We start from the raw sequence: 26,559 nt of genomic DNA on the forward strand, positions 1-26,559 counted from the left end.
GGGACAAAGAGCCCTTTCACACCCAGTGTTTTTCCCCATTAGCTGCTGCTGCCTCCTGGTTTGGACCAGTCCATTTAACTTAACCGTTTACACCCCGCTGCAAGGGCCTTTTTTTTCCCTCTGAACTTTCTGTGGTTTGGCAGTGAGATCCTGGCTGCTGTTCCTGGGTGATACTCTGCCCCAAAGACATGAACCTACCGTTCACAGTTCAGCAAAGCTTTGCATTTTCTCCATCCTCCCACCCATCTCCTTCCCCCCATGGCCCTGCAGAAAGATGCAGGCCGGGGGAAGCTCTGGGAGGCCGGGGCACTGTGGAGCTGCTGGCAGGGGAGCTCGGCCTGGAGGCACGTCTCCCCACATGCGTCACTCAGACCCACGCTGAGGACCGCAGTGCCCGTACGCTCCTCCCTCCCTCCCTCCCTCCCTCCCCCTGCACCTCTCCCGTTGAATTTCAACCTTTGGATTTGTTTATCTTGGCCTGACAGACTGAAGATCTCCCCAAAGAGCTTTCAGCCCTGGCGTGGGCTGTCACCCCACTGATAAACCACCACATTAACCTCTGGCAGCCTCTCACCTCTGCTCTCTTCTCCAGTTTTCTCATTGACCTGGTGCCTCATCTCACCTCTGAACCCTTCCTGTTCAATACCCTTTAACTACATGCTGGAAGGGAAGAGCCACACAGAGCATCACAGAGACATTTTGATGAGACATGTTGAGCCGTGCAGAGCCGGACACAGACCACCGCCACCCCCCAATCCCCCCCTGCATTTACAGCCCGAGACATTTGGATGAGGGCGGGAAAAGCCGTGCTGCCAAGCTGTGTGGGTTTTGCAGGGCTCTGGGTGATTTCAGAACAGGTCAGGTCGCCTAAAGCCAAGTGCCGCACAAAGCTCCCAGTCTCCAAATCGGTATTACTGATTTGTTGATCCCAGCAGAGGACAAGGCAGCTGGAGGAAAACGTGGACGGCCATAACCACGCGGCGCTGTCTCATTTCTGTGCAAGTTACGTACGCCCCGTTTGCAGCACCCAGTACCACACGCCCACATCGGGGCTGTGCTGCCTGAGCTGTGAGCGTGGAGTGGGCAGCGCAGGAGGAGCGTGTGGCCCCTGCCCCACAGGCTCAGGGGCTGCAGGGGGTCTGGCAGCAGCGCCAGAGCCCCCCTGGCAGTGAGGCAGGCCTGTGGCAGGGCGACAGGCAGCTAGGGACCCGCAGGGACAGCCAGCACACCTCACACAACCACCGCCACTCCTGGCTGGCCCAGGTCCCGGGGGGGAAGCGCAGGGCCCCCCCTCACCGGGTGGCCCCCGTGAGGGCACCGGTGATAGAGCCAAGCTCCCCTGGGTGCAGGCCGTGTCCCCATGGCACAGGCCGTGTCCTTCCACGAGAGGACCGGGTCCCATCCCGCGCAGGCTGCGTCCCCCTGGCGCAGGCCCTACCCACCCGTCACAGGGCCAGGTCACCGCCGGTGACAGGCTGTACCCTCCCACCCCCCGCTGCAGGCCACGTCCCCCCCCCCAGTGCTGGCTGTGCCCCCTGTCACAGGACCCGGTCCCCGCCCCGTGACAGGCCTCAGCCCCCCAGTGCAGGCCGTGCCCCCCTCCCGACGGGCCCAGGGCCCACCCCGTAACAGGCCCGCGCCCCGGGGTTCAGGCCGCGTTCCCCCCCCCGCCGTGACGGGCCCTAGCCCCGCCCCACCCCGTCTCAGACCCCGCCCCCGGCCCCGCCCCAGCGCGCCGCTTCCGACGGCGGCGGCGGGGCGCGCAGGCGGCGCGTGACGTCAGGCGGCCCCGGAAGGGCGGGGGAAGGGGAAGGGGGCCGCGGGGCCGGTCCGGTCCGGTCCGAGCTTCCGGGTCCCGTCCCCGGTCCTGCGTCCCGCGTTCCGCCGCCATGACGCTCTCCGTCTTCTTCGGGTGCACCTTCATCGCCTTCGGGCCGGCGCTCGGCCTCTTCCTCTTCACCATCGCCCGCGACCCGCTCCGCATCATCATCCTCATCGCCGGGTCAGTCCCGCGCCGGCACCGGGAGAGGCACTGGTGCCACCGTGGGCACTGGTGTGGGCGTGATGGGGGCACTGGTACTGGTATCGGTGCTGGTGTGGCACCAGTGCCGGCGCTGGTACCAGTAAGGGCGTGATGGGGCGCTGGTACCGGTGCGGTGCTGGTACCAGTATGGGTGTGACAGGGCGCTGGTACCGGTGCTGGTACCAGTATGGGTGTGACAGGGCGCTGGTACCGGTGCTGGTACCAGTATGGGTGTGACGGGGCGCTGGTACCGGTGCTGGTACCAGTATGGGTGTGACAGGGCGCTGGTACCGGTGCTGGTACCAGTATGGGTGTGACGGGGCGCCGGTGCTGGTGCTGGTACCAGTATGGGTGTGACAGGGCGCTGGTACCGGTGCTGGTACCAGTATGGGTGTGACAGGGCGCCGGTGCCGGTGCTGGTACCAGTATGGGTGTGACAGGGCGCCAGTGCCGGTGCTGGTACCAGTATGGGTGTGACGGGGCGCCGGTGCCGGTGCTGGTACCAGTATGGGTGTGACAGGGCGCTGGTACCGGTGCTGGTACCAGTATGGGTGTGACGGGGCGCCGGTGCTGGTGCTGGTACCAGTATGGGTGTGACGGGGCGCCGGTGCCGGTGCTGGTACCAGTATGGGTGTGACAGGGCGCCGGTGCCGGTGCTGGTACCAGTATGGGTGTGACAGGGCGCTGGTGCCGGAGCTGGTACCAGTATGGGTGTGACGGGGCGCTGGTGCTGGTGCTGGTACCAGTATGGGTGTGACAGGGCGCTGGTACCGGTGCTGGTACCAGTATGGGTGTGACAGGGCGCCGGTGCCGGAGCTGGTACCAGTATGGGTGTGACAGGGCGCCAGTGCCGGTGCTGGTACCAGTATGGGTGTGACGGGGCGCCGGTACCGGTGCTGGTACCAGTATGGGTGTGACAGGGCGCTGGTACCGGTGCTGGTACCAGTATGGGTGTGACGGGGCGCTGGTGCTGGTGCTGGTACCAGTATGGGTGTGACAGGGCGCCGGTGCCGGTGCTGGTACCAGTATGGGTGTGACAGGGCGCTGGTACCGGTGCTGGTACCAGTATGGGTGTGACAGGGCGCCAGTGCCGGTGCTGGTACCAGTATGGGTGTGACGGGGCGCCGGTGCCGGTGCTGGTACCAGTATGGTGTGACAGGGCGCCGGTACCGGTGCTGGTACCAGTATGGGTGTGACGGGGCGCTGGTACCGGTGCTGGTACCAGTATGGGTGTGACAGGGCGCTGGTACCGGTGCTGGTACCAGTATGGGTGTGACAGGGCGCCAGTGCCGGTGCTGGTACCAGTATGGGTGTGACGGGGCGCCGGTGCCGGTGCTGGTACCAGTATGGGTGTGACGGGGCGCTGATACCGGTGCTGGTACCAGTATGGGTGTGACAGGGCGCTGGTACCGGTGCTGGTACCAGTATGGGTGTGACGGGGCGCCGGTGCTGGTGCTGGTACCAGTATGGGTGTGACGGGGCGCCGGTGCCGGTGCTGGTACCAGTATGGGTGTGACGGGGCACTGGTACCAGCATGGGTGTGACAGGGTGGTGACTGGTACTTGCAGAGGCACCATGGGGGGATGAGTACCGGTGCCATTGTGGGCACGACAGGGGCACCGGTGCCAGTACTCATACTGGTGCTGTTGCTTGCATGACAGGGGCACCAATATTGTTTCTCTTACTGGTACAGTCACGGGCACGTTAGGGACACCAGTACTCATACTGGTGGTCGTGGTCATGACAGGAGCGCCAGTACTGGCGCTTATACCCTTGTGAGTGTGACAGGGGCACCAGTGTCTGTACTTGTACTGGTGCCATTGCAGGCACAGCAGGAGCACCGGTACTTGTACTGGTACCATTGTGGGCATGACAGGGGCCGTACTGGTATTGTACTGGTACGATTGCAGTCACCACGTGGCATGGGCATGATGGGGAGGACACTGGCATCAGTAATGGCATGGGATTGGTGGAGCACTGCTACCAGTATCAGTGCAGGGTTGGTAGCGGTACTGGTGCGTGCATGCAGCAGGGGCACTGGTACCAGTACCACTGTGGGATCAGTAGGGTATGGTACTGGAACTGGTACCGGTGTGGATATGAGCCTGGCGCTGGTACTGGTGTGGGCACAGCAGGAGCACTGGTGCCAGTCCTGGTTACCAGCGGAGGAGGAGTGCAGGCACAGCAGCAGTACCAGTACGGGCACCACCTGCCCAGCACTGGTACCAGAACAGCGCTGGTACTGGTAGGAGAGTGGGCAAGGCTGGGGCACAGCTGCCAGTGCCAGTACCAACACAGAGGGGTGCAGGCGTAGTGCCGATGGGCACAGGCGTGGCACCGGCACCTGTACCGGCACTGGTCCTGGCACAGCACCGGTGCCAGCATCACTCTCTCTTGCAGGGCTTTCTTCTGGCTGGTGTCACTGCTGCTCTCCTCCCTCATCTGGTTTATCGCGGTTAAAGCCAGCGACCCCCGGGATGAGCCATTGCAGAAGGGGCTCTTGATATTTGGGGTGATGTTCTCTGTGCTGCTGCAGGAGGCCTTCCGCTTCCTCTACTACAAGCTCCTCAGGTAAGGGCATCTCCTGCCCTGCTCCAGCGCTGCTGGATGGTCCTCCCATCCTTCCGGCCGTGGCAGGTGCCAGATTTCATCTGGGAGCTCCTGGGCTGGGGGGGATGCCAAGCGTGGCACCAAGCCACCTCGGTCCTGTCTGGGAGCGTGCAGGTGGTACCTGTGTCAGTATGTTGACCTCGAGTGGGTCTCAGGTGGTGGAGCAGAGCAGCCCTAAGGTCTGGAGGACCCAGGGCTGAGGTGGCTGGTAGTGTCTCCCTGAATTCGGGACAGGTAGACTGTGGGTTTGGGCTGCTGCAGGACGTGTCACATCCTCTGTGCCCTGGTGACTAGCACCAGCAGTGCTCCCGCAGCTCAGAGGGGTGCCGGGGGGATGCCAGGCACCAGGAAATGCCTGCTTTGCTGCGTGGGGACAGAGAAGGGTTAGGGATCTGCCCTTGCCTCCTGGCAAGTCTTGTTCCTTTCTTAAGGATGAGGATGGTTTTGTGTGAGCAGGGACAGCCTGAAGGTGGTTTTGGGGCTTTGTGGGGTGGCACATCGCTGCCAGCCTGGGGCAAAGTCTCAGCGCAGCCTCAGCAGCTCCTGGCCTCCCTGGCGCCACCGGCCCGGAGCCCAGGGGCTTGTGCCGCCTGCTGGGTGAGCACACGCTGCACCCTGTCCGGCGTTCGGATGGACGGATGGATGCTGCAATGGGGCTGGGCAGGCAGAGAAGGGGAGGCGATGCTGGGGTCAGCATCCCTCATACCCCCCAGCCTTCCCGGCTGGTGAGGGGCTGGGGGAAGGCTGGGGAGGGCCGGGTACGCAGGCTCGCACCGCTCCTTGTGGCAGGGCACTGCCGGAGGCAGGCAGGCAGAGGGTAGCAGAGCTCCGCGGAGCAGCCTCTAACACAAACCGCTGCGTTTCATTTGACCTGCGGATCTCTGGTTGCAAGCGCTGCTGTCCTCCCCGGGCTGAGGAGCCATCTGGCATCCCCCTCACCCGCCACACCTCTAGCTGGTAAAAATTATGAAGCCCACCTCTCCCAGTTTCTCTCCCCAGAGAATTTTGCTAGCTCTTTGAGCTCTGCCCTGCACACTCTCCATTTTTTTTCAGTATCTTCTAAGAGTATAAATGTGGAGATTAGGTACACCCTCCCAGCATGTGCCTCCCACGCCTGCACTGGGGCTGCTTTCCATGCGGGAGTGCTGCTTACTTTGCACCCGATGTCCCACTCACCCCAGCCTTGCTCTGTGGGGCTGGATGGCACTCACATTCCTCTGTGGAAAATCTTTCTATGTGGCTTCGCATGGTTTTCACATGCCTGGTTTGTCTGGTGGTTCAGGGCGGTCATGCGGATGCTGACCATGGTGGGTGTTGCAGCTCGGTGATAGGTTACCAGGAGGGTAGGATGGTGCAGAGTGAGACCCCAGTTCTGCCTGCTCCATCTTGGTGCTGCACCATGCCTTGGGAGGTGGCCGGGCTGTGCCGGGCTCCAGCATGCTCTCACCCCACAGGAAGGCCATCGAGGGGCTGGTGGCCCTCAGCGAGGATGGCTGCTCCCCCATTTCCATCCAGCAAATGGCATATGGTGAGTGCTGCACAGAGCAGGGCACCCCAACCGCGGGGCCAGGGGCGAGCCCGGGCAGGGCTGGATGTGATGCTGGGGGTAAAGGGAGGTTTCTCATGCCGAAGCTGGCTGGGAGGTGCCTGGGGTGGCCCTGGGAGGCTCAGGGCCTGATGGTGTCCCTCTCCTGGCAGTGGCTGGCGTGGGCTTTGGGCTCATGAGCGGAGCCTTCTCCATGATCAATCTCCTGGCAGACTCGTTAGGGCCCGGCACCGTGGGCATCCACGGGGACTCACAGCTCTACTTCCTGACCTCAGGTGAGCGACTGGCACCCTTTGCTCACGCCTCTGCCCCACCACAGAGGTGGCAGACCCATAGGGGCTGGAATCTCCCCTCTATGCTGTTCCCTCCATGCTGCACCCTCTACCCATCTGAGCCCTTACAGTCCCCTGTCACATGTCTCTGTGCCAAACCCTTCTCTCTGTCCCCTGTGACCCTCCCTGCTCCTCTCCCCCACCCCTCCCACACTCGGGGTCTGCCCTAGCACCTCCCAGTCTGGCCCAGCAGTGTCCCTACTCCCCTTTCCTGGCTCCTCTCCATCCCTCCCCGAGCCTGCAGGCCAGGTCAGGGTGGGTGGTTCCCTGTTGACACCCCTCTGCCGCTCCCTGCAGCTTTTATGACCATGGTGTTGATTTTCCTTCACACCTTCTGGGGGATCCTCTTCTTCCACGGCTGTGAGTATCGGCGCTGGTGGGAGATCACGGCGGTTGTTGTCATGCACCTCGCTGTTTCGGGGTCGGTGAGTAGCTGGGAGCAGAGTTCTGCGCCGGGACCTATATTCGGGGACGGCTGTGGTGTGTGCTGGTCCCCGTGCTGGGGTGGGAACAGCCTTCAGCACTAGTGAAGAATTTGGGTTTGGGGGACTTGCAGCTGGCCCTTCACAAATTGAATCCTGGAGCTGGTGTCCCCTGTCCTGCTCCGCTTGTCAAGGCAGTGACGCTGCCACCCATCCTGTCCCTGTCCTCTTCTGCCTGCTCACCTCTCTTCTCTCCCGCCTCTCTCTCCAGACGTTTTGCAACCCCCTGTACGTGGGCAGCCTGGTGCCCTCCTACCTGCTGATGGCTGCTGCCGCTGCCTGGGCTTACCTACTCTCAGGGGGATCTGCCCAGAACCTGCGACGCTTCCTGCTCTGTAAGTCCTGCTCCATAAAGGGGATGGGGGACCCCACAGGTCCATCTGGGTACCAGGACCGGTGCTGGGATGGGGAGAGGGTGTCCCCAGGGCTGGAACAAGGGTGTCATCCCCTTGGCTGCCAGACTGGAGGAGAAGCTGGGTTTCAGGGCCGTGGTCAGGTTGTTGCCTCTCCTGGGGGAAGTGGATGGGGTAGGGAGTCTGGTGAAAACTGACCCCCACCTCCTCTTGGTTCCTGCAGGTCTACGGAGTGGAGCCAGCCCCCAGCCGGGATCCTGAGGCCCCGCGGGATGTTCCTGTCCCCAGCCTCCCCTGCCCTCCCCTCCTATCCTGGCGGCAAGAGTGGCCGTCACCTTCTCTGCAATATCTTTTCTTCTGGACTGGGGGACACCAGCCAGTCCTGGCGGGGTGGGCGCTGGGGTCCGGCTGCGGCAGCCAGCCGACCGGTGTGGCTGGGGCTGGCTCACTCCGATGCCCCTCTGGGAGCCTCCAGAGGACAGCTCAGTTTTGGGGGACCTGGCTTTGCTGGCCCTGCCGCGAGTGGAGCCCCAGTTAGCCTGCCTGGGAAGGATGCTGCCTTGGACTGCCAGAGGCCTGAGCCCAAAGAAACCCATCACTTCTCCCCCTGCCGCAGAAGATGTGCTGTCCCCTGTGGCGGGGTGGGGGAGCCCACATCGCCTCCTCACCATAGGGTGGAGGAAGTGGCTTTGCAAAGCGCTGCCGCACTCTGGCTTGGGGCTAACTGCTGTGGTGCTACCTTCTCCACCCCTTTGTCCAGCCCTGCTGCCCTGGGAGCCGCGGCCCTGGTACTGGACTACAGTAGCTGCGGTGGGCTGACATCCTGGTGCAGGGAGGGTGGTGCTGGGGGACCAACAGCACCCAGGACGGGAAGAGGATGGGGAAAAGATGGTACCATCTGGTACCAAAGGGCCCAGTGGACACAGAGGGTGGTGGAGGGCTCAGGAGGAGATGCAACCCCGCAGCTGGTGCCAGCACAGCTTGGGAAGGGGGTTCAAGGGACCATTCCAGTGGACCACTGCCCTCACCTGAACTTGGAAGGGGATTTTCAGGCAGGCACCAGCCCTGATGCTGTGCCACAGGGCTCGGAGGAAGAAACTGCCATCGGGCTCAGGAGGCAGTTTTAACCACAGTGGGCTTTTATACCAATAAAAAGAAGTACCACAGACAAGCAGGGCTGTGTGCGGCCAGTGGCGCTGCCCTCATGGGCAGGGTGCAAGCACCCAGCAGCAGTGCTGTGGCAGTGGCTTGTACTGGTGTGACTGGGGTGGGGGGAAGGTCTGGCAGTTGCAGATCCCAGTTGCCTGGAGGTCTTGCTCCTGCTCTGTCCATCCTAACAGAGGCTGGGCTCTAGTTTTACTGCTTTGGGATGGAGGCTGCCGAGAGCTGGAGACCTGCAGGTTCCTCCCCTCTCCTGGACCTGGCCTGTTTCTCTTGGTTTTGGTGTGACCGTAGAGCTCCCTGGGGCTCCCACGAGGAAAGGTGGGAGGCAGCTGTGGATGTGGGACCACTCCAGCTATGGTAGAGCTGGAGGGCAGCTGGGTGGGGGCTGGCCAGCAAGGAAGTGGTGGCTCTGCCACCTTCAGCTCTACCTTTCTCCAGCCCTACCAAGCCACAGCTATGTTTTTCAAACGCTTTGCACAAATAAGAGGAGGAAGAAGTCCCAGAGTGATGGAGGGCAGGGCCGGGCTGTGCAACCCTGTGCTGCTTGCTCTGGAGCACTGCCCAGGGCACAGAGGCTGATGCTGTCTCTGCTGGTTGGGAAGGGGTCCCTGCGTGCCCCTCTCTGCTGTGGGTCCAGCTCCACTGGTGCCCTTTCCTGGCCCACAGCTTTGCACAAGGACAGTGGAGAGGGCTGGCACCATGGGAGGCTTTTTTTTTTTTTTTTTAATACGTTTTTACCTTTTTTTATAACAAAAATATCTGCTGGGGCTAGATGCTGCCCCAGACAAACAGTCCGTGTGAGCAGCCCATGCAGCCGAGGGATGCTGGAGCACTAGTCCTCCCTCGGTCCAGGGTGGGAGTGAGGTCAGGTGGGGTGGCAGGCTGAACCGGCAGGGCTGAGACCGCCACAGAGGCATGGGGCTCACGCAGTGTTCTCGGTGGTGGCTGCCGTGTAGATGACCTTGGATTTGGTCGGCGAGTCCAGCCTGGTGGGAGAGAAAGGGGAGGAGTGTTAGAGCAGGCAGGGAGGCCCTGCTAACCCATCTTACTGCCTGAGAGACCACCCTTAACCCCCCCTTCTCGTGCTCCAGCCCCGTGCTACCCCCTGGGCCCCCTCCTCCTGCAGCTCCCCATTGCTCACCGTGCGTTCTGGCTGCGGTGCTTGTAGATGTACAGCAGGAAAGCCAGTGCCGTGATGGCAAAGAGCACCCCGAAGAGCACAGCCAGCACGTCCCCTGCAAGCCAAGCACAGGCGCATTACATTGGGGATGGTCCCCTGCAGCTACCAGCCGAGGGAGATGGGGCAAGGCTGGAGCAGGCTGATAGCCCAAAGGCAGAGGGGACATGAAGGCAGCAGCCTCAGCTGAGCACGCTTACCTGCGTGAAATGAAGAGCCGGAGTGTCCTTCTGCAAAGGAGACAAAGACGAGAGGATGAGAGCCAGCTGCACGGATGCTAGGGCAGCCCTGCAAACCCACGGTGGCTGCCTGCCCCCCAGCTCAGCACATGCCTACCAGGACCCCCCTTCCCAGGCAGGTACACCCCCTTGCCACCCCCCCCCCCCCCTCCCCTCCTTTGGGCCAGCCCCTCACCTACCTGCTGCTGCTGAACTGTCACTACCTGGAAGAGAGACAGCGCAGTCAAAAGGTTGCACGAGGGGTTTGGGGAGTGTCAAGCCTGCAGGGCTTCAGGCTGTGCTGCCAAAGCAGGGCTGCCCGCAAGACTCCCCGTCAACCATGAGCAGGGAGGGGAGAGCTGCCTGCCGGATCCCCAGCAGCTTGCAGCATCTTGCTGCAGGAAGCCTAGCCCTGACACCCCGCCAGAAGCATCGAGGGAAGGGGCGGGGGTGGTGGTGGTGGTGGGGGGAAGGATCCCTGAACTACAGCCCACACAAAAGCCTCGCTGAGCCCAGCCAGAAACTCCCCCATCGCTGCTGCCACCGCCCAGGAAGCAGGCAGGCAGGCTGCCGAGCACTGCAGCACCCCATGACTGCTCCAAACACCACAGGAGACCCCGGAGAGGGGCATGGGGTGAGCCCAGCAGGCAGCGACCGTGGGGACAGTTGCCTGCAGCAAGACAGTGAGTGGCTCCCCGGGAAGAGGCAGCCAGCCGTTGCTGGCAGGGCAACCCCCCCACAGGGATGGCTCAGTGGCTGTACATGCTGGGCGGGAGCTGTGCTGGGCAAATATTTACCCGGCGTGTCAGTGTGGCTTTTAAACAGCTGCATTATCATCTGTACACGGCTCGGGTATCGTGCACAGAGTGGCACTATCTGTGGGCCATATCCAGCTGCGTGGCTGCTGCGGGGAAGCCGCCGCCTTCACCCAGCAGCCGGGGACAGGAGCGGCTCTCCTGAACTGGGGGTGACTGGGGAAAGATCAACAAGTGTGGGCGCCGGAGGTGCAGCTGCAAGCAAAGTGAGATGTGACCCCACGGCATTCCATTTAGGCCCTCAGCAGCCCCAGGGCTAAAGCAGGCAGTTATCAGCACCAAGGTGGGGAGAAAACCACAACAACCCCACGCATGCAAGGCGGGTGACCAGTAACCTCATCCGGGAGTGCCAGGACGCTGTCCCAGTACTCCAGAAACAAGGGCTTCGTGGCTTTGTTAAAGTGGGGGTTGTTGGATAGAAATAGCAAATAAGAAAAAAAAAAAAAAAGGTGAGCTGGGCAACTCCCCCCTTGCCCCAGCCTCGGTGGCTGGAGGCTTTGGAACAGCTTCTGCAAGAAAGTGGTAAAAGAAAGGCTTGGAGGTAAATGGAAAATATGATAAAGTATCTAACAGGTTTACCAAAGATAGAGCATGCCAGCCTAACCCGATATCCTTCTCTGATAAGCGATATTCTAGACAAAGAAAATGCGGTAGATTTTATCTCTCCTGACTTCAGTGAAGCATTTGATGCGGTGCCACATGGGAAACTGCTAGCCAGGCTGAAGACCACAGTGATTAAAAGCCTGCAGCCATTAGTGAGCTGGCTGCAGGTGGGCCGGTGAAGGGAAGTGCCTTGCACTGCGGTGTGTGGTTACTGAGGCATTGCCCAAGGGCCTGGGACCAAGCCTGTGTGCTGTTTCTATTAGACACCTTGACACAAGGTGTAGGAAATACCATCAAAACAGAAAAGAACAGGATGTTGGACAGAAAAAAAACCCAGCGACTGCAAAGAGCAGCAACAGGCAAGAATTCAGTGATGCAGAGCGATAGTCACACCTGAGGATTAACAGGAATTTCTACTCATTGCTGGAAACCACCAACGCAAGAAAGGCCTTCGAGGATGAGCTGAGGATGGGCAGACAGGGATGCCTCAGGCAGGGGTCCCCTGAACTGCCCTTCCCACAGGGTATGGCGGTGGGGTGCTTGCTGCAAGCCTGTACCTCTGCAGCTCCTACTACTGAATTTAGCTATTGTGTTTGGGGATGAAGAAGCTAGCTGGGATGCTAGGACCTGGCAGTTTGCCCTTGACCATACATCCCCTAGTCCCGCTACTGTTACTTCTGTGAGACCAAGGATAAAATAGTTCCTAGAAACCGGTCTTCCCCAGGCAGGGTGCGAGAAGCGCAGAAATGGGGGAGAGCAGGACCCCAAGACCAGCGCTGCTGTAAGTCACCTGCTGGGCAGGGCTAACCCATGCAAATGCTGCATTTCTGTAAGAGACGCGAAGCCTTGACTCCTGCTCCTCACCCCGTCTCTGCATCCCTGCAGCTGGGTGCAGCCTGAGCACACTCATGCACTCCTTACCAGAAGGCAGCCGCTTCGCCGAAAAGAGGGTGGTCTGGAAACTTGCCAGCACCCGTCGCCTGTGCAGGTCCTGCACCAGCCGGTAATTGTTCTGCAGAGGTTTGCCGTCATCGTTTCTGAGGCTCATCATCAGCATTGACATCTGGAAGGAGAACGGCATGAGCAGAGCAGGGTGCATCCCACCTTCAGGAGCCAGGTGAGCCCCAGGGGACTGGCATGGATAGTGCACGCTTGCTGGGAGAGGCTGGGCAAGACCCAGCATGGAGTTCATTGCCCTGACGGACCTGGTCATGAGAGAGCAGCATAGTCTGGTTGAAGACTGTCCACTTCACCGTCTGGTAGCAGGGAGGGGTGGTCAGAGAGCCATTGTAGTGGAAGTAGAGTTTCAGGTTGGCAGGCAGCAGACCTGCAATGTTGAATCCTGGCACCAAGACTTCCTCGCCTGGGAGAATAAACACCATGGGAGTGAGACCGGGGCAACCCCTTGGAGGACAATAGGCAGGACCAGCATGGAGATCATGGGCAGCCTGGCACTGCACGTGTCAGGGTCCACACTGCTGCCACTGGTGCACTGGAGAAAGAGCAGTGGGTTTGCCCTGGAGGCAGGGGAAAGCACGTGCGAGCAGAGGGCACCTTGGAGAGCTGTTTCTGTACAAGCTGTGCAATGCTCCCCTTCTCACATACATACGGCAAATGCCTGCTGCAGCCTCTCTCTGCTGTGCAGCAGGTTTCTCTGCTGGGCTGCAGCCCCTGAGACAAATACTAGGTGGGACAGGGCCTTACCTTCTCTTTGGATTTTGTACAGATGCTCAAGTATTTCCTGATAGTATGGGTTCTCCCTTGGCCCAACCTGCAACACAGAGACCCCACAGTAATGACAAGGACAAGGGCCAAATGGAGACCAGCCAGTGATGGCAGGGCCAGCAGGGAGGTATCACTCCCTGTGAGAGGCACCCTATCCCAGCGACCCCTTCCTCCTATCAGGGCTGCTCTGCCCTCTGGACTGCCCTCTCTCTCCCCTTCTTCCCAGGAGCATTTGCACCTTTGCCAGTCCCCAAAACTGTGCCTGACTCTGCCCACCCCAGTCGCACCCTCCCCCTGCTCCTACCCCTTCTCGCCCAGGGCTGATCTACGGGACTTACCTCCAGGAAGGCTCCCAGTACGGCCAGGCCATCTGGGTGGACCATTGCCTCCTTAAAGCTGTCATACTTGGTGTTGTAGTGGACCACGTGGATCTGGAAGGGAAACATGCAATCCTGATGCAGGATGGGCACCTCTGGGAGGTGCTCACCCCCACAGGGCTCCAGCCTGCCAGAGCAAGGGCTGGGAGAGACATGCACCCGTGACGAGCACCCCTCCTAGAAGGGGAATATGCTGGTGGGACCAAGAAAATGTGCTGCTGCAAAGCAGCAAGCGTGAAGGTCTGCCTGCAGAACTTCCCCAGTCAGGGACAGCAAACCAGCACTCTACCCTAGATACCGGGGGGGTCGTACTGCAGAGCCAGGCTCAGTTTGAGGACAGCAGCTAGAGAAGGAGGGATAAAACCAGATGGGAGCTGGCAGAGCAGGAGTACAGTGTGTACAGAGTAAACAGTCCCTGCAGCTCCCAAAGCAGGCTGCTTACAGCCACCCGGGGAGCTGGCTCCCCCAGACCGGGGACCGCCACAGCTCCTGCTCCATCAGCCCAGGACCAGGCTGCAGCGTGGGGACAGGCTGCACCGCTTACACGTGGCCGGCCCCAGCCCACCTGCGGGCAGAACGTCCTGGAGGGTGGTCTCCTCGCCTCTGCACTGCAGGCTGCAGCGTAAGTCTGGCTCAACAGCAAAGCGTGGCCTCCCACACTGAACGCTGCTGCTGCAGAGCTGCCTGGGGAGCCTGGATCCTGGCCAGGGGTTACAGCATTCATCCAGTGACAGCCAGGTCCATGGGCTAGGAGCAATACAGCACTTCAGCACCTTCCCTGCCCAGCACCAGGAGAGGAGAGGATGCACCCACCGCCACGAGGGCTCCTTACCTCCGCAGCAAAGCGGCGCCCATTGATGATGTGCTCCGAGCCGGGTCCTGACAGGGAGCCCCAGTGCAGGTGCAGCTGCACAGCTCGGTACTGCTGGGCATAGCCGCCAGTGATGGCCAGTGACTCGGGCAGCTCAAGGAGAACTGCAGAGGCAGAAGGAAGAGGTCGGTCAGTAAAACACAAAGCCCAGTCCATCCCACAGGTATGCAGAGGAGATGTCTCAAGGGAAAGAGTCACCCTGGGCTTGTGGAAATTAGTGACAACAAACAAACTTGCTTTCCATCTTTCATGAGGCTATGGGCAAGTCAATACCCAGAGCTGTGCCAATGTGGCAGGGTTCAACTTTCGATTTCAGGTTGTAGGACACCCCAGTAAATACATCAGCTTCAAAAACAGCTGCTATGAAAATGCTGGAGAGTGAAGAGCCCCTCTGCAGAGACTCCCAGGGGCCAGCTCCAAGCCAAATGTTATCCAACGATTTATTCATTAAGTGAGAATAATATAAAGTGACCATGGACAAAATTCATGGAGAAAGATACTGGCAGAGTGGTGAATAGCTATGAGAGCAGGGCAGTTGGACAGAGAGAGCTGCAGCACTTGGCGAGCTGGGACCTTTCAAATAAAGCAGCCTGTGAGCATCTGACAGCACTGGAGCTAGTGGCACGGAAGCATTAAATCATTTGAAAGCATTTAGAGCTAAAATTTTGCTTCTTCAGGTATAGTAAATACATACTTGGTTTTGCCTTTTACTTTAATGTGGTTTAGCCAGCTATCTTGGACTCATGCAGCAGTGTGGCAAACCTAAATGCTGAGTTACCTCATGCAGCAAGAGTATCAGGAGCATCCCTGGACCCTGAGAAAGGCTGTCCTATCCTTCTAAGCACCTTTTCCTTGTTTCTAATATCAACTCTTTTCCTTCCTCCTTCTTTATAGGTGAAGTGTCCCTTAGTCACATCACCAAGCTAGGGCACAGATTCAGGATTAACCACGTAACAGGGCTGTGATGAGTCATTTGTCCTCTCCTGTGTTCCCTGCCACTGGGTTCAGAGATACAAAACTCAAATACGGGAAGTGGGAGACTGCTCCCTCCCTGGGAATTTATCTGCTTTTACATTTCTTTTGTATATCTAAATCATTGCTTTCCTTCTAGTAGCTACCCGAGTCATTTTCAGGCCCTTGAAAAAAGCTTATACAGCATATACACTTTATATTACAAAAAGGAGTAACTGTACAAATATCTTACTGGACTTGCAACTTTTTATTTATGGCTTTTCATAAAACAGACTGGTAGTTGCCAGAATAAAAAAAGGCATCTTATAAGCATGTGAGAAACTACTTCCCCCCCAATGAAAATGCTCTGACTGCTTTTCTGAACACCAAGCAACACCAGATGCCAGGGTGTCTAAAATAGCAACTACTGAGCTCAACTAGTTTAACTCTGCAGGCACGCTAGGGCAGGAGGCCATAATATAAAGCTCTGTATGCACCGTGCGGCTGATCTGACCACGCACAGCGAGTCCAACCTGTTGAGTTTGCTGTATACACAGGTCAGCTCCATCTTGCTAGCTACCAGGGCAAGGAGGTGCCTTGTCACACCGTCAGCGAGTTTAAGTCCCTTTCTCTGCCACCTTTTCTTAGCTCGGGGACTGGCAGACACCAGCATGCACAAAACACTCAGCTTGCTCCCAGAAAAAGCTGGTAGCAACCAGGACCCACCATCCCCAGCTGTGGGGTGGTGAGCAGGAAGGAGATGTGTTTTTCCTCCATATCTGGCATGGCGAGACTCATACTAAAATAATGTGAACAAGTTGTGTCCAGACTTTCCAAAAAACATTCTAAAATTGGAGAAGAGAAACAATTTTATAGGAAGACCTATAAAAATTTCTTAAGATCTTGAGATAGCATCCTGAAGCACAGACTTAAAGAAGTTGGCCAATGTTGTGTCCTAAAAGACTGAGAGGTAGGTACCTTAAAGGCTAAGTCACATCAGAGGCTGACTAGTCCTTTGAAAGTGAAATGCAGGGGAGGAACCAGTGGCTGCAAACCTGCATCAGAAATACCGGGGACACATTTTTAAAGGAAACATGGGTTTTAACATATTCCTGGAGGCAGTGAGTGGCGAGTTCTCCATCTCCTGGTTTCTCCCCTCCAGCCAGGAAAGCACATGGACCTGTAAAGGCTCAACAGCCCAATGCTTCCCTTTTGGCCTTGAAGCCAACATGACTGCAGCCTGCAAGGGAATACCCTTCCCAGAAGCCAGGGAAAGGGTGTCAGAGAAGCCCAGTCCTGCCAGGAGAGGCTGAGTGGGCTCCGCTTGTGCTCCAGCCTCTGCCTGTGCCTTTGCACCCACCTGTGTGCCCATTGTTCCTCAGCTTGAGCTTCTCATTGGCGGGCAGACTGTAGCCAGAGAGCTGGATCGGCCGCAGCTCAGGGCTGAAGATGGTCTTGGCCATGTCGATGTTGATGGGCGACTGCATGGTGCCCATGCAGTCTGGGTAGTCCACACCCCAGTGCTCCCGGTCTGGTACGAGGAGGAAGGGAGGGAGTTCCAGTGAGATTGCCTGGGCAAGGAGCCCGCCAGAAAGGAGGTTTGGTGGATGGTAGGGAAGGGGACAAGCACTGGCCAGGGAATAAGCCATGCATGTAAGGTCAGTTTCCATCAAGTTAGCTTGGGAGCAGCTCTGTGCCACCATGTGACTGCACGCAGCTGTGTCAGAAAAGGTCTCGGAGCGTGGTGAGCTGCCAGGAAAGTCTATTTTTGGGGTGTTTGGGAAGAGCGCGAGAAGATCATTTACAAGTGGACTTGGCAAGCTGCGGAGCTGCTGCTCTGCAACTCATCACACGCTTGCTGCCTTGCACACCTGCCAAAGGCCAGGCTATCAACCCACCGCTTCGCCCGCGCTGCTACTTGAGCGAGGTACGACAGTGCCACTGGGATCACATGAGACCACAGCCACAGGTCTGACAGGTTCCCAGCTGTTAACTGCACCAGTACAGCCCCGCAAAGGGCCAGCTCACATGGCTGGGGTGGCTGCTTAAACTGCCACCTCTCCCCAGTGCCATAGCTGGGATAAGCACAGCTGATGCCCCAGAAACCTCCCCTGCTTCTAGCACATCTTGGGCCAGTGGAAACCCAGGCTTGTCCTCAGCCCAACCCCTCGCAGGACCCCTGTAAAGATGGAGCTGAGCATTAGCAGGTCCCAAGTCCCTGGTCCCAAGCAGAGTGATGGGACTGCAGCGGGAAGGGGTGCGTTTGTGCTAGCACTGCAGTGATGCCCATCACGGGTGCTGTGGAAAAGCCTCTGCAAGCCATGATGGGAGGGCAGGGCCAGGCAGGATGGGGAGGGAGGGTGACAGAGGACAGAGGTGAGGACACAAGCTAATCCCTGGGCAGCTCAAAGTCCCAGCATGGGCTGCAAGTCCAGCCTGGAGAGCCCCGCCTGCTTCCCTGCTTGGCACAGGATCAGGGGAGCTCCCATTCAGGGAGGGACATCCCCCCACACCCAGGGGGCTGCGGAAACCCTCAGCGGAGCCGCTGCTTCCTGCTCGAATCAGAGCAAACCCTGGCTCTTCAGCCCATCCGGGCCCAGGTTCGGGCACCACTGAAGCGTCAGGGTCAGACAGGAGGGAAGGGTTAGCCATGGAGTGCACACAGGAGCCCTGTAATCATTAACCACAGCTGGCTCAGGCCCAGGGTCTGACGGGTGGTAGGAAAAAAGCAGGAGTAACTGCAGGGTATTTACCTTCATAGCTCCAGTGACTGTGGCCAGGACCTTGAAAAAAAAAAAAAAAAAAGAGAAAAAAACCCCACATGAATGGAAGGGAAAGGTTGGCAGCAAACACACCTCTGCCAGGCAGCGCTCCTAGCCCTAGCAGCAGGTCTCTGGGCTCCCACTGCCTTCAATCCCCCTCCCTGCCTTCGCTTTCCCACTCCTCCCCCTGCCCCGGCGAGGGGGATGCTCCCAGAGGGCACTGCCTCCTCTGAGCAGGGCCAGGCCTCCTGCAGTTTTCAGCCAGAGGGAAAACCCCCAGGGCTTGATGCTTTGTTATCATTCTTACAATGGAAAAATCAGAGATACTGGCTTCCATCACTGAGCAGCTGTACCAGCACTCTTGCAGCTACTCTGGAGCATGCTGCCAAAACCTCCCATTGTCCCAAGACAAAGCACTTAACAAGGCAGGTCTGCAGCTTCCCTGCTCAGGCTCTGTAAGCAAGAGCAGCCAGGGAAGCGGCTGTCCTGGTGGCACTCCTGCGATGCTGAAGCACTGGAGGGGGTGTGGGGAAGAGCAGCTCCCACACCATGATGAGTTTGGGCAGCAAGCTGCATTGCACTGCGCAGACACCCTCCTCCCACCGGGGAAAGCAGCCCTGGGACTTACAGCAGAGGAAGCAAACGAGCACCAAAACCTTGTCTTCCTCATCAGCAAGTGCCCCTACCATGGGGTCAGGCTGCCACAGGAAAATGTGCCAGACCAAATCCCCAGCTCCCATCCTGGCAGCCCCCTGCCCCAACTCACCCGACCACTCAAATTCCCATACAGAGCTGCATAAGCTGCTACCATGCACAAACCCTTTCCCTAGGAAAAGCAGGAGGGAGGATGGGGGAGCCTGTGCCAGGACCTCTGCATGTCCCGTGTCACCCACAGGGCACACAGTGGCCACGGCAGGGCAGGATGTGCCCTGGTGTGCCCTGAGCCTCCCACGGCTGGGGGTGTCTCCAGTGTGCAGATCTAGAGGGAGCAAAGTCCTCCTGGGGCAGGTCCTGAGGGTATGGCAGTGCTCCACACACTGGCCGTCGCACCATCACTCTCCTCCAGAGCTGCCAGTAAAGCCCGGGATCCCAGCATGTCACTGGAGCTTGCCTTAGAGGTGCGCCAGGGCCTCTTCTCAGATGCCCCAACCAAACACCTTGGCTATCACTAGCCCTTCTGCATGCATCCAGCTCCAGGCAAAGGGATGTGGGACTTGGATTTGCCCCAAGCAGAGAAACATGGCCCATAAGGATTATGCCCCTGCCCTGACTGGCATGACAGGTAATTCATGGGCTTCTCCTCTGACTTGTCCTTACCAGCATGCTCATCATTGCAGACAGGCTGTTGGCACATGCCAGCCCACGAGGGCAGGAGCAGCGGGTGCCAGGTTGGGACAGGCTTGGGGCAAAGGGGTGCACGCACCCAGCAGCAAGGGGCAGCATCTACACCTGCTTCCATCAGCTCCTCAGGGTGCAAGGACATGGAGGAGTATTTAGCAGGTGCAGTCCAGCCCCAATACCATCTCTGTCCCTTGGCGGGGCCAAATGCCTGCTGGCCTGGCCGGGATGCAGGAGGGGCTCAGCAGGCACTGCTCTGGTCCCCATCCCTGCCGCTGACAACAGCTATCAACAGCCACTTGCTATTAATAGGAGTGGATTCCAGCTCAGGGGTGAGAAAGGAAGAGGCACACTTTCCCAGGCCCAGATGTCCTATGCGAGGCCACAAGCCCAGCGGGATCCCGCTCTCCTCTCAGCGAGGATCCAGGCATGGGCACTGCTGGGAGCCTTTGGTGCAGCTGCTGCCCTGGAGAGCGGATGGCCATGGCAAAACCAGGCTGAGAAGGGCTGGAGGGTGCTTAGGGACACCGAGAGTTGCAGAGATGGGAACAGCCCTCAGGGCTCCCTCCAGCATCACTGGTGATGCATCTCTGCAGCACTTCTGATACTCAGGAGTGATGCTCCAGAGTCACTTGCCCAGACATGCGTTACTCCCAAAGGCATACGAAGAAGGGGCAGCAAGCAGAGGGCTGGGCAAGCCATGGCTGCCTGTGTCAGGCAGGAACATGTGCGCCCCAGGACAGGCTGCAGTGCCCTGTCCATGCCTGCTTGCATGGCACTACCCTGGGATGCACCCAGCTATGCTGCAGCAAGCTGAGATTCATCCTGCCCACCTTGCTCACACAAAGGTTACCTGCCCCCCAGACACTGATTATGTACCAAAATCCAGAGTACACCAACCCTCCTCTGAAAACACCCCATATCTTCCCCCACCCTGTCCCCACTCTCCTGCCCCACCTGGCACTATCTGCATGAGGTGGTCACAGCTTGCACACAAGAGCCACGTTTGCTGCTCCCTAGGGAGGATTCCCCTCCTGCAGCATGAGGGTGCCTATCAGCATGGGGAGACCCCCAAGGGGCACTCACGTTGGGGCAGTCCCGGCACAGGTAAGGCACAGCAGCCTGGGGTTGGCACGTGGTGCCTTGGCTCGCTGCACATGCCTCAACCGGCACAGCCCACCCTGGCACCCCGCTTTCTGCTCACTTCCAGGGACTCTGCCTTAACAGAAAGCAACTCAAACATCATATTGTAGATTGAGCAATAGCACCGTGCTGGCACCTGCCCTGCTGTGTCAGCACCATGCCACGCACCCCAGGCTCCCACATTCCCCCGTGCCCGTCTGTTCCCATAGCCAAGGGCGCCCCGGAACCTCCTCACAGCCTCCCACCAGCTCAGCTCAGCAGCTTTGAACACCCCAAGGGCTGCAGCTGCACCCAGGAGTCAGTCCGATCCATCCCAACACAACAGACTTCCCCAGGGGCCTCTTGGCATCAGAGCCAAGAGGACCCACGAGCACTTATCCACGCACTGAAGCCACCCAGGTGTGTTTCCCCATCCCGTGGATCTGGGCGCAGCTACGGCACAGCCAGGCCACCCACTCGGGGAGGCATCTTGCAAGCCCAGCTGTGCAGGGTTGGGCCCCCTTGGCACATGCACCAAGCGCTGCAAGAGAGCATCAAGGAGAGCCCAGCCCAGGCGCTGGGTCGGGCTCTCGGCACCTGCCCCAGCCTCAGTGTGGCTCAGAGGAGCCCTGCAATACTCGGGTCCCTTCCACATGGGGGCATTCGCAATCTCGCAGCCCTTTGCCATGAACATTAACCCACTGCCCTGCCCAAATGTCGATTTGCATAATTTCAGCCTGCCTCCCACGCTCCCCACCAGAGCACGTCTTCTCCCTCGGAAAGCTGCATGGTGCCAGGTCTCCTTTCTGCTGAACTGCTGCTACTCACCACAACAGATGTGGCTGCACCTCGGCAGTGGGTGCTGCAGCTCTTTGCATGCCCTGCCCTACCTCTGAGCACCCACAGCCCCAGCAGGGACTGCAAAGCACTCCCAAAAATGTGGGGGGAAACAACCTTGCTGCTGAGATGAGCACGCTGGGAGATAACATGCAAGAATAGGACTCCTTGCAGGGGTCCCAGCACAAAAATGTAGTAGGGTACCAACAGGAGCTGCCTGCCCTTGCAGGCGAGAAAGCCTCCATGCTCAGCCACACAGAGCCCCTCCGGTCCAGCTGAGCACTAAACGCCACCCCTCTTCCCCCAGCAGCCTGCGATCCAGCCGAGTTTCCCCCCTTTCACTCACTCCTTCCTTCGTGCTTTCTCACCCTGTTGCTCGCTCCCTCTCAGCCCTCCCATTTTGGGATACTGGCGCTGCTGCAAGCGCCAGCTCCCTTCCCTCCTTGACATCCAACACCATCCAACAACACTTTCCTGCCGAGTTCAGGCAGACGCTGCCATTACCAGCGTGCTGCTCGGCATGTCCTGCAGCCTGGGAGGAAGGGTAGGAGCAGCTTTCGGCAGGGTGAGGAGCCAGCGGGCTGCTGCTAATCCCACATAGGAAAGGCACCGATGCAGCAGGCTGCTCCCAGGAGACCTCACCACTGGGACGCAGGGATGGACCATGCACCGCAGGGACTCAGGAACATTTGCACAGAGCAAGAGGCACCCCTCGGCAGAGCCAGGCAATAAGGATGGAGACCAGAGGCTCTGCCCTATATGTCTGCCCCCTCCATCCTCAGCTTTTCACATTGTAGGGGGTACACAGCCGGAAGCTGCTGCAGGGCACCTGACAACACTGAAACGCGTGTGCCGTTCACAGTGTGGATGCTGCCTGGCAGCAACGCGGCCATTGGTGCTGCCTGCTCGCCTTGAACTCCAGCAGAAGTTTGATGGCTTGTGTGTGGCAGGCAGAGCAGTGGGCTCGCTTCTAGTTCAGACATCCTGCTCTCTTATCGGCTGGGCACACGATGCCCTGTGCTCAGCCACAGGGAGGACTGGGATCCTGCCAGAGCCTCCTCTCCCACCCTGGGCCAGACCCAGGTCAAAGCCCTGTGGGGTGAGGCCAGTTCACAGGGCATGCCAGGGCAGGACCACCAGGCTGTGCCCCCAAGGAAGAAGCCCCTGTCTGCAGATTGGTCCCAGGCTGTGGGGGGACCAGTGGAGCTCATGGCCCAGAGAAGAGGGAAAGTGGGGTGTTATTCCTGATGCTCAGTGAGCCAGGAGGTACCAGGACACGCAGAGATGCACAGAGTGCAGGTCCCAAAGAAGGGACCAGCCACAGCAGCCAGGTCCCAGCCTACAAAACACATCCAAGCACCATGTCCCTTGAAAGCAATAACCTGATCATGGTACCCGGGCTCTGCCACTGTATTCATGCTGCCCACAGCCAGCTCTCCAGGCTGTGGCAAGCACGGCACAGGCATGGGGTCTGGGCAGCAGGGTGCACAACCTGAGCATCCTTCTGCCAAGCCCCACGAGGAACCTCTCTATGGGAAGGCCATGCCGTCCCAGCCCTACCTCCGCCAGCACAGTCCTAGTTTCTCCATCCAGACACACACCCCGTGCAGGACCCATGTCCTTTCAGCCCAGGACACCACCCCGTGCGCTGCCCATGGGGGCACTGATCCCTCCCAAGCCGGGCTGCATTAAAGCCCCTTTGTGTTTATAAACTCTGACCCACTGCAAGCCTTTGGGATCAGCCTTTAATCTGCCACTGGTAGCACAGGTCGCAGCAGGGATTGTTCTTTGTGCTCCTGGGGGAGGACCGCTCAGGCTGTGGGGCCCAAGACTGGGCCAGCTCCACCCCAGAGGGGCAAGGGTTTGGCTGGAGGAAGGCATAGGGCAGGCTTTACTCCAGGGCACATTCCCTCTCCCTGTGAGCCCAATTGCCCCAGCAAGTACCAGGGAAAAGAGGAAACAATCTCAGAGCACTGCAGAGAAAGGGCCATCCCAGCAGAAGGGATAAAAATGGGGAAATCCCAGGGGACAGATCAGTGCTTGGAGCTGGGGAATGAGGTGAATAAAGGGTATTAAAAAGGAGAAGTGGGCTCAGCTGGAGAAAAAGGGCATCAGGGAATGAGCAACAAGAGGACACGGAGAGCAGGACAGGTCTGAACAGGAGGGAGAGAGGAAACAGGCTGCAGTGGGAAAGGGAGTTACTGTTTCCCACAGACACTCATATCAGGACTTAGGTTTCTGGGCAAGCCAGAGGCTCCTCAGAGAGCAACCCCATGGCAAAGCCTCAGTGACAACCCCCCAGCTTGTGCTGAGTGTCCAGGGCTGAGAGGCCACCAGCCCTACCTTGTGCACAAGCCCCAAGGAAGAGGGAGCGAGCACATCCCCCAGCAGTGGCGCCGAGACACGCAGCTTCTAGAGCCTGGCAGGAGCCTTGGTGGGTCCCAGCCGAGACCTACTCCCTCACGGGACTCCAACCAGATCTTCAGCCTCTAACACCGGTACAGCATGGGCCAGGCTGCCTGTTCCCTACCCTGACACCTCCCACTCCTCACCTCCTTTTCTCATCTCCATCCCAATCTCCCCACCCACCCATCCCAAACCCCATGCAGTGCCCAGCAGCTTGCTGCCAGCGCACAACACCGGTATGCTGAATGTCTGACACCCTCCCAACCTGTGGCCTGGGTTACTTCATCTCTGTGGCAAGGACCATCTGTGTCCCCATTTCTGGCCAGTGCTCAGCCCAGCAAGAGCAGCTCTGATATGAAATGTGATTCATTGCAATAACAATAGCAGCTCCTGCTACCAAACAATTGCCGGTCCGTACCACAGGGCAGCTGTTCTGGCACAGGTCAGGGCAACTCTTTACCAGAGGCAAAAACAAGAACACGCTATGAGGCTGAGCCCGGGAAACAAACCCACAGGCAAAGCTGGGACGAGGACCGTAGCCAGGGACAGGAACATCCCAGTACAGCGCTCAGCCCCACAAAAGCAAATGCATGGCACTGCCCCAAAATCCCTGCTGACCGCTTGGCAGCACCACAGTCCCCAGTCAGAAAAGGGACCAAGACCAAAGACCCAGGGCTTTTCGCCCAAAACAGTGACCCTGAAATCTGAAAGCCCCCACCCCACCAGCAAGACAGCTCTCAGGGTGGGGGGGGCACACACCACCACCCAGCTCTGAGTTCAGACACATCCCCCATTCTCCATCATCAGCCATGGGGCAGATCCCCACCAACTCTGCAGCGGGGCCAGACCCTGTCCTTGCTGGGTTGTGGGGGGACAACATAGATGCAGGGCCAGGCACAGAGGACCCCGCTGGGAAGAGGCCATGCTGCAGGACAAAGGGGACCGGCTGCCGTCCCGCCATGCCGGGGTCCGGGGCTGAACCCTCCGGGCGGTCCCAGCAAGGCACTGCTTGCTGCACAGCCCTGGCTACCCCCATACCAGCCGCTGTAAGCCCCCTAATCTGATGCAAAAAGGACTTAGTGGGGGAAAAGAGCTGCACACAAGGCGGGGGCCCCCAGCCCCCGGGCAGGGGTCGGGCCGCACAGGAGTTGGCGGGAGGCAGGGACAAAGGCAGGGACGTGCTGGGGGGGGGGGGGGCAGCTCCCGCAGCTGGGCGATGCTGGGGGGGCACAGCTCCACAGGGGCACCCCACACTGGGGCACACCTGGGCCCCTAACAAGGGTGCAGCAGGAGGTACAGCAGCCCCCCCAAACCAAGCAAGGGGAGAGCTCCCCAGCATTGGGGACGCCCCCAAAGCATCCCAAATCCAGCACCCCATGCATTGGGGTTCCCCATACATCAAGGATTCCCAAACCCAGCAAGGGGGGAACCCCGTGCCTCAGGGCACCCCATGCCTCAGGGACCCCAAACTAAGTATCGGGGTGCTCCATACATCAGGGTGCCCAGGCACCAGGGACCCCAAACCCAGCACCAGGGTGCACCGTGCAGCAGGGTGCCCCGTGCATAGGGGGCCCCAAACCCAGCAGCGGCGTGCCCCATGCATCGGGCTGCCCCGCGCACGGGGAACCCCCTGCTCACCTTTCTCCCGGGAGTGCGGGGCGTCCCCGTCGCCGTGCTCCTGGTCGTGCTCGCTGCCGGCGCCGGCGTGGCCCAGGACGGCCAGGAGCAGGAGGGAGACCCGCAGCGCGGCGCGGCTCATCTCCAGCAAGTGCGCGGGTGCGGGACGGCCGGCAGCGGCTCCGTGCCTGCCCGCCCGGCCGCGCATACGTGAGAGCGGGCGGGGAGGAGGCGGTGGCTCTGACTCACGCCGCCGTTACCTTTTATAGAGGCTGGAGGCAAAGTCTGCCGCCGCCCGGCCCGGTCCGGCCCGGCCCGGCCAGGCCAAACCATGCCAGGTGAGCCGCCGGACGCGGGACTCGAACCCTGGACACCCCCGGTGGCTGCCCCCTACCCCACCCCAGCTCCCCGCCGGCACATGCCTGGGGCCCCTGCGCGGGGGGCGGGGGAGCCCCGTCGGCTCCTCGGACCCCTCAGCGGTGGGTGTCCCCTCTCCTCAGTGAGGGGTGACTGACCCCTCAGCGGTGTATGTCTCCTCTCATCAGCAATGGGTGAGGGACGCCTCAGTGGTGGGTGTCCCCTCTTCTTAGTGACGTACGGTTAAGAAAAGCGTTTCTTTTTATTGAGGCTAGAGGATGACACAACTCCACTCCGGGCAGAAGTCTTGCCTTTCTGCTGCTCCTCGGAAGTGGTGGGAAGTGTGTGGGTGCAGCTCAGTGTATGTACGTAGTGTACCTGGACCCCAAAAAGCTTCGAACAAGGTCCTGCACCAAATGTCCTCACTCCGTCTCATGCTATAAGATGCCGGTCTCCGTGGTTAAGCAGACAGGCAATGGAAGGTAGGATGGCAGGTCAGTTTTCAAGGGGGGAGGAAGGTACCAGAGATGCCTTCTTTGGGAGCTGCACTAGGACTTGTGCTCTTCAGTGCTTGTGCTTTTCAGCATCTTCATAAATTGTCTGAAAAAGAACATGAGCAGTGATGGGACAGAATTAGCTGCATCACTAATTTAGGGCAGTAAAGGACTGAAGCTGCCTTGAAGAGTTCAAGAGGGCAATAATGGTGCTGAGTGACTGGGCACATCAACAACACATTGCAGTCCATGTTGGTAGATGCAAAGTGATGCACAGGTGGTGTAATCAAGGATGCACGGCACGAGGGTGGACTTAAATTAGCTAATGCAACTCGCAAAAGAGATCAGAGAGTCATGGTGATGTCAGCTCACTGCTTGC

The 26,559-nt window shown here is 59.3% G+C and overlaps 2 protein-coding genes across 4 annotated transcripts; one reads left to right on the forward strand and one right to left on the reverse strand.

Moving 5' to 3' along the window:
• The first annotated feature begins 1,812 nt into the window (after positions 1-1,812).
• Positions 1,813-8,517, forward strand: LOC143172993 (gamma-secretase subunit Aph-1b-like). 2 transcript variants are annotated; one of them, XM_076362940.1, is made up of 7 exons: positions 1,813-2,002; positions 4,424-4,594; positions 6,088-6,161; positions 6,332-6,454; positions 6,809-6,936; positions 7,205-7,328; positions 7,570-7,680. In XM_076362940.1, exons 1-7 carry the CDS (start codon positions 1,890-1,892, stop codon positions 7,605-7,607), a joined length of 771 nt encoding a protein of 256 aa, XP_076219055.1. In that variant the 5' UTR covers positions 1,813-1,889; the 3' UTR covers positions 7,608-7,680. The 2 variants fall into 2 exon arrangements, with proteins under 2 accessions (XP_076219055.1, XP_076219054.1); XM_076362939.1 differs by lacking the exon at positions 6,809-6,936 and having other exon boundaries at positions 7,570-8,517.
• Positions 8,518-9,218: 701 nt separating this feature from the next.
• Positions 9,219-25,561, reverse strand: LOC143172776 (carbonic anhydrase 9-like). 2 transcript variants are annotated; one of them, XM_076362531.1, is made up of 12 exons: positions 25,351-25,561; positions 18,001-18,030; positions 16,608-16,778; positions 14,258-14,400; positions 13,387-13,479; positions 13,028-13,094; positions 12,529-12,686; positions 12,245-12,386; positions 10,106-10,129; positions 9,888-9,917; positions 9,652-9,745; positions 9,219-9,496 (listed from the first exon to the last, which is right to left on the reverse strand). In XM_076362531.1, exons 1-12 carry the CDS (start codon positions 25,535-25,537, stop codon positions 9,433-9,435), a joined length of 1,203 nt encoding a protein of 400 aa, XP_076218646.1. In that variant the 5' UTR covers positions 25,538-25,561; the 3' UTR covers positions 9,219-9,432. The 2 variants fall into 2 exon arrangements, with proteins under 2 accessions (XP_076218646.1, XP_076218648.1); XM_076362533.1 differs by lacking the exon at positions 10,106-10,129.
• Between the last annotated feature and the right edge of the window lie 998 nt (positions 25,562-26,559).

This window comes from Aptenodytes patagonicus, chromosome Z, assembly GCF_965638725.1.
Source record: "Aptenodytes patagonicus chromosome Z, bAptPat1.pri.cur, whole genome shotgun sequence".
Lineage (NCBI taxonomy): Eukaryota > Metazoa > Chordata > Aves > Sphenisciformes > Spheniscidae > Aptenodytes > Aptenodytes patagonicus.

Coding starts and splice junctions, on each gene's coding strand:
- LOC143172776 (XM_076362531.1), bottom strand. CDS start 25,537: ATGCGCGGCCGGGCGGGCAGGCACGGAGCCGCTGCCGGCCGTCCCGCA. Junction 16,779..18,000: donor CAGTCACTGGAGCTATGAAG/GTAAATACCCTG, acceptor TCCTCGTACCAG/ACCGGGAGCACTGGGGTGTG. Junction 9,918..10,105: donor TGACAGTTCAGCAGCAGCAG/GTAGGTGAGGGG, acceptor TCTCCTTTGCAG/AAGGACACTCCGGCTCTTCA.
- LOC143172993 (XM_076362939.1), top strand. CDS start 1,890: ATGACGCTCTCCGTCTTCTTCGGGTGCACCTTCATCGCCTTCGGGCCG. Junction 4,595..6,087: donor CTCTACTACAAGCTCCTCAG/GTAAGGGCATCT, acceptor CTCACCCCACAG/GAAGGCCATCGAGGGGCTGG. Junction 7,329..7,569: donor CCTGCGACGCTTCCTGCTCT/GTAAGTCCTGCT, acceptor TGGTTCCTGCAG/GTCTACGGAGTGGAGCCAGC.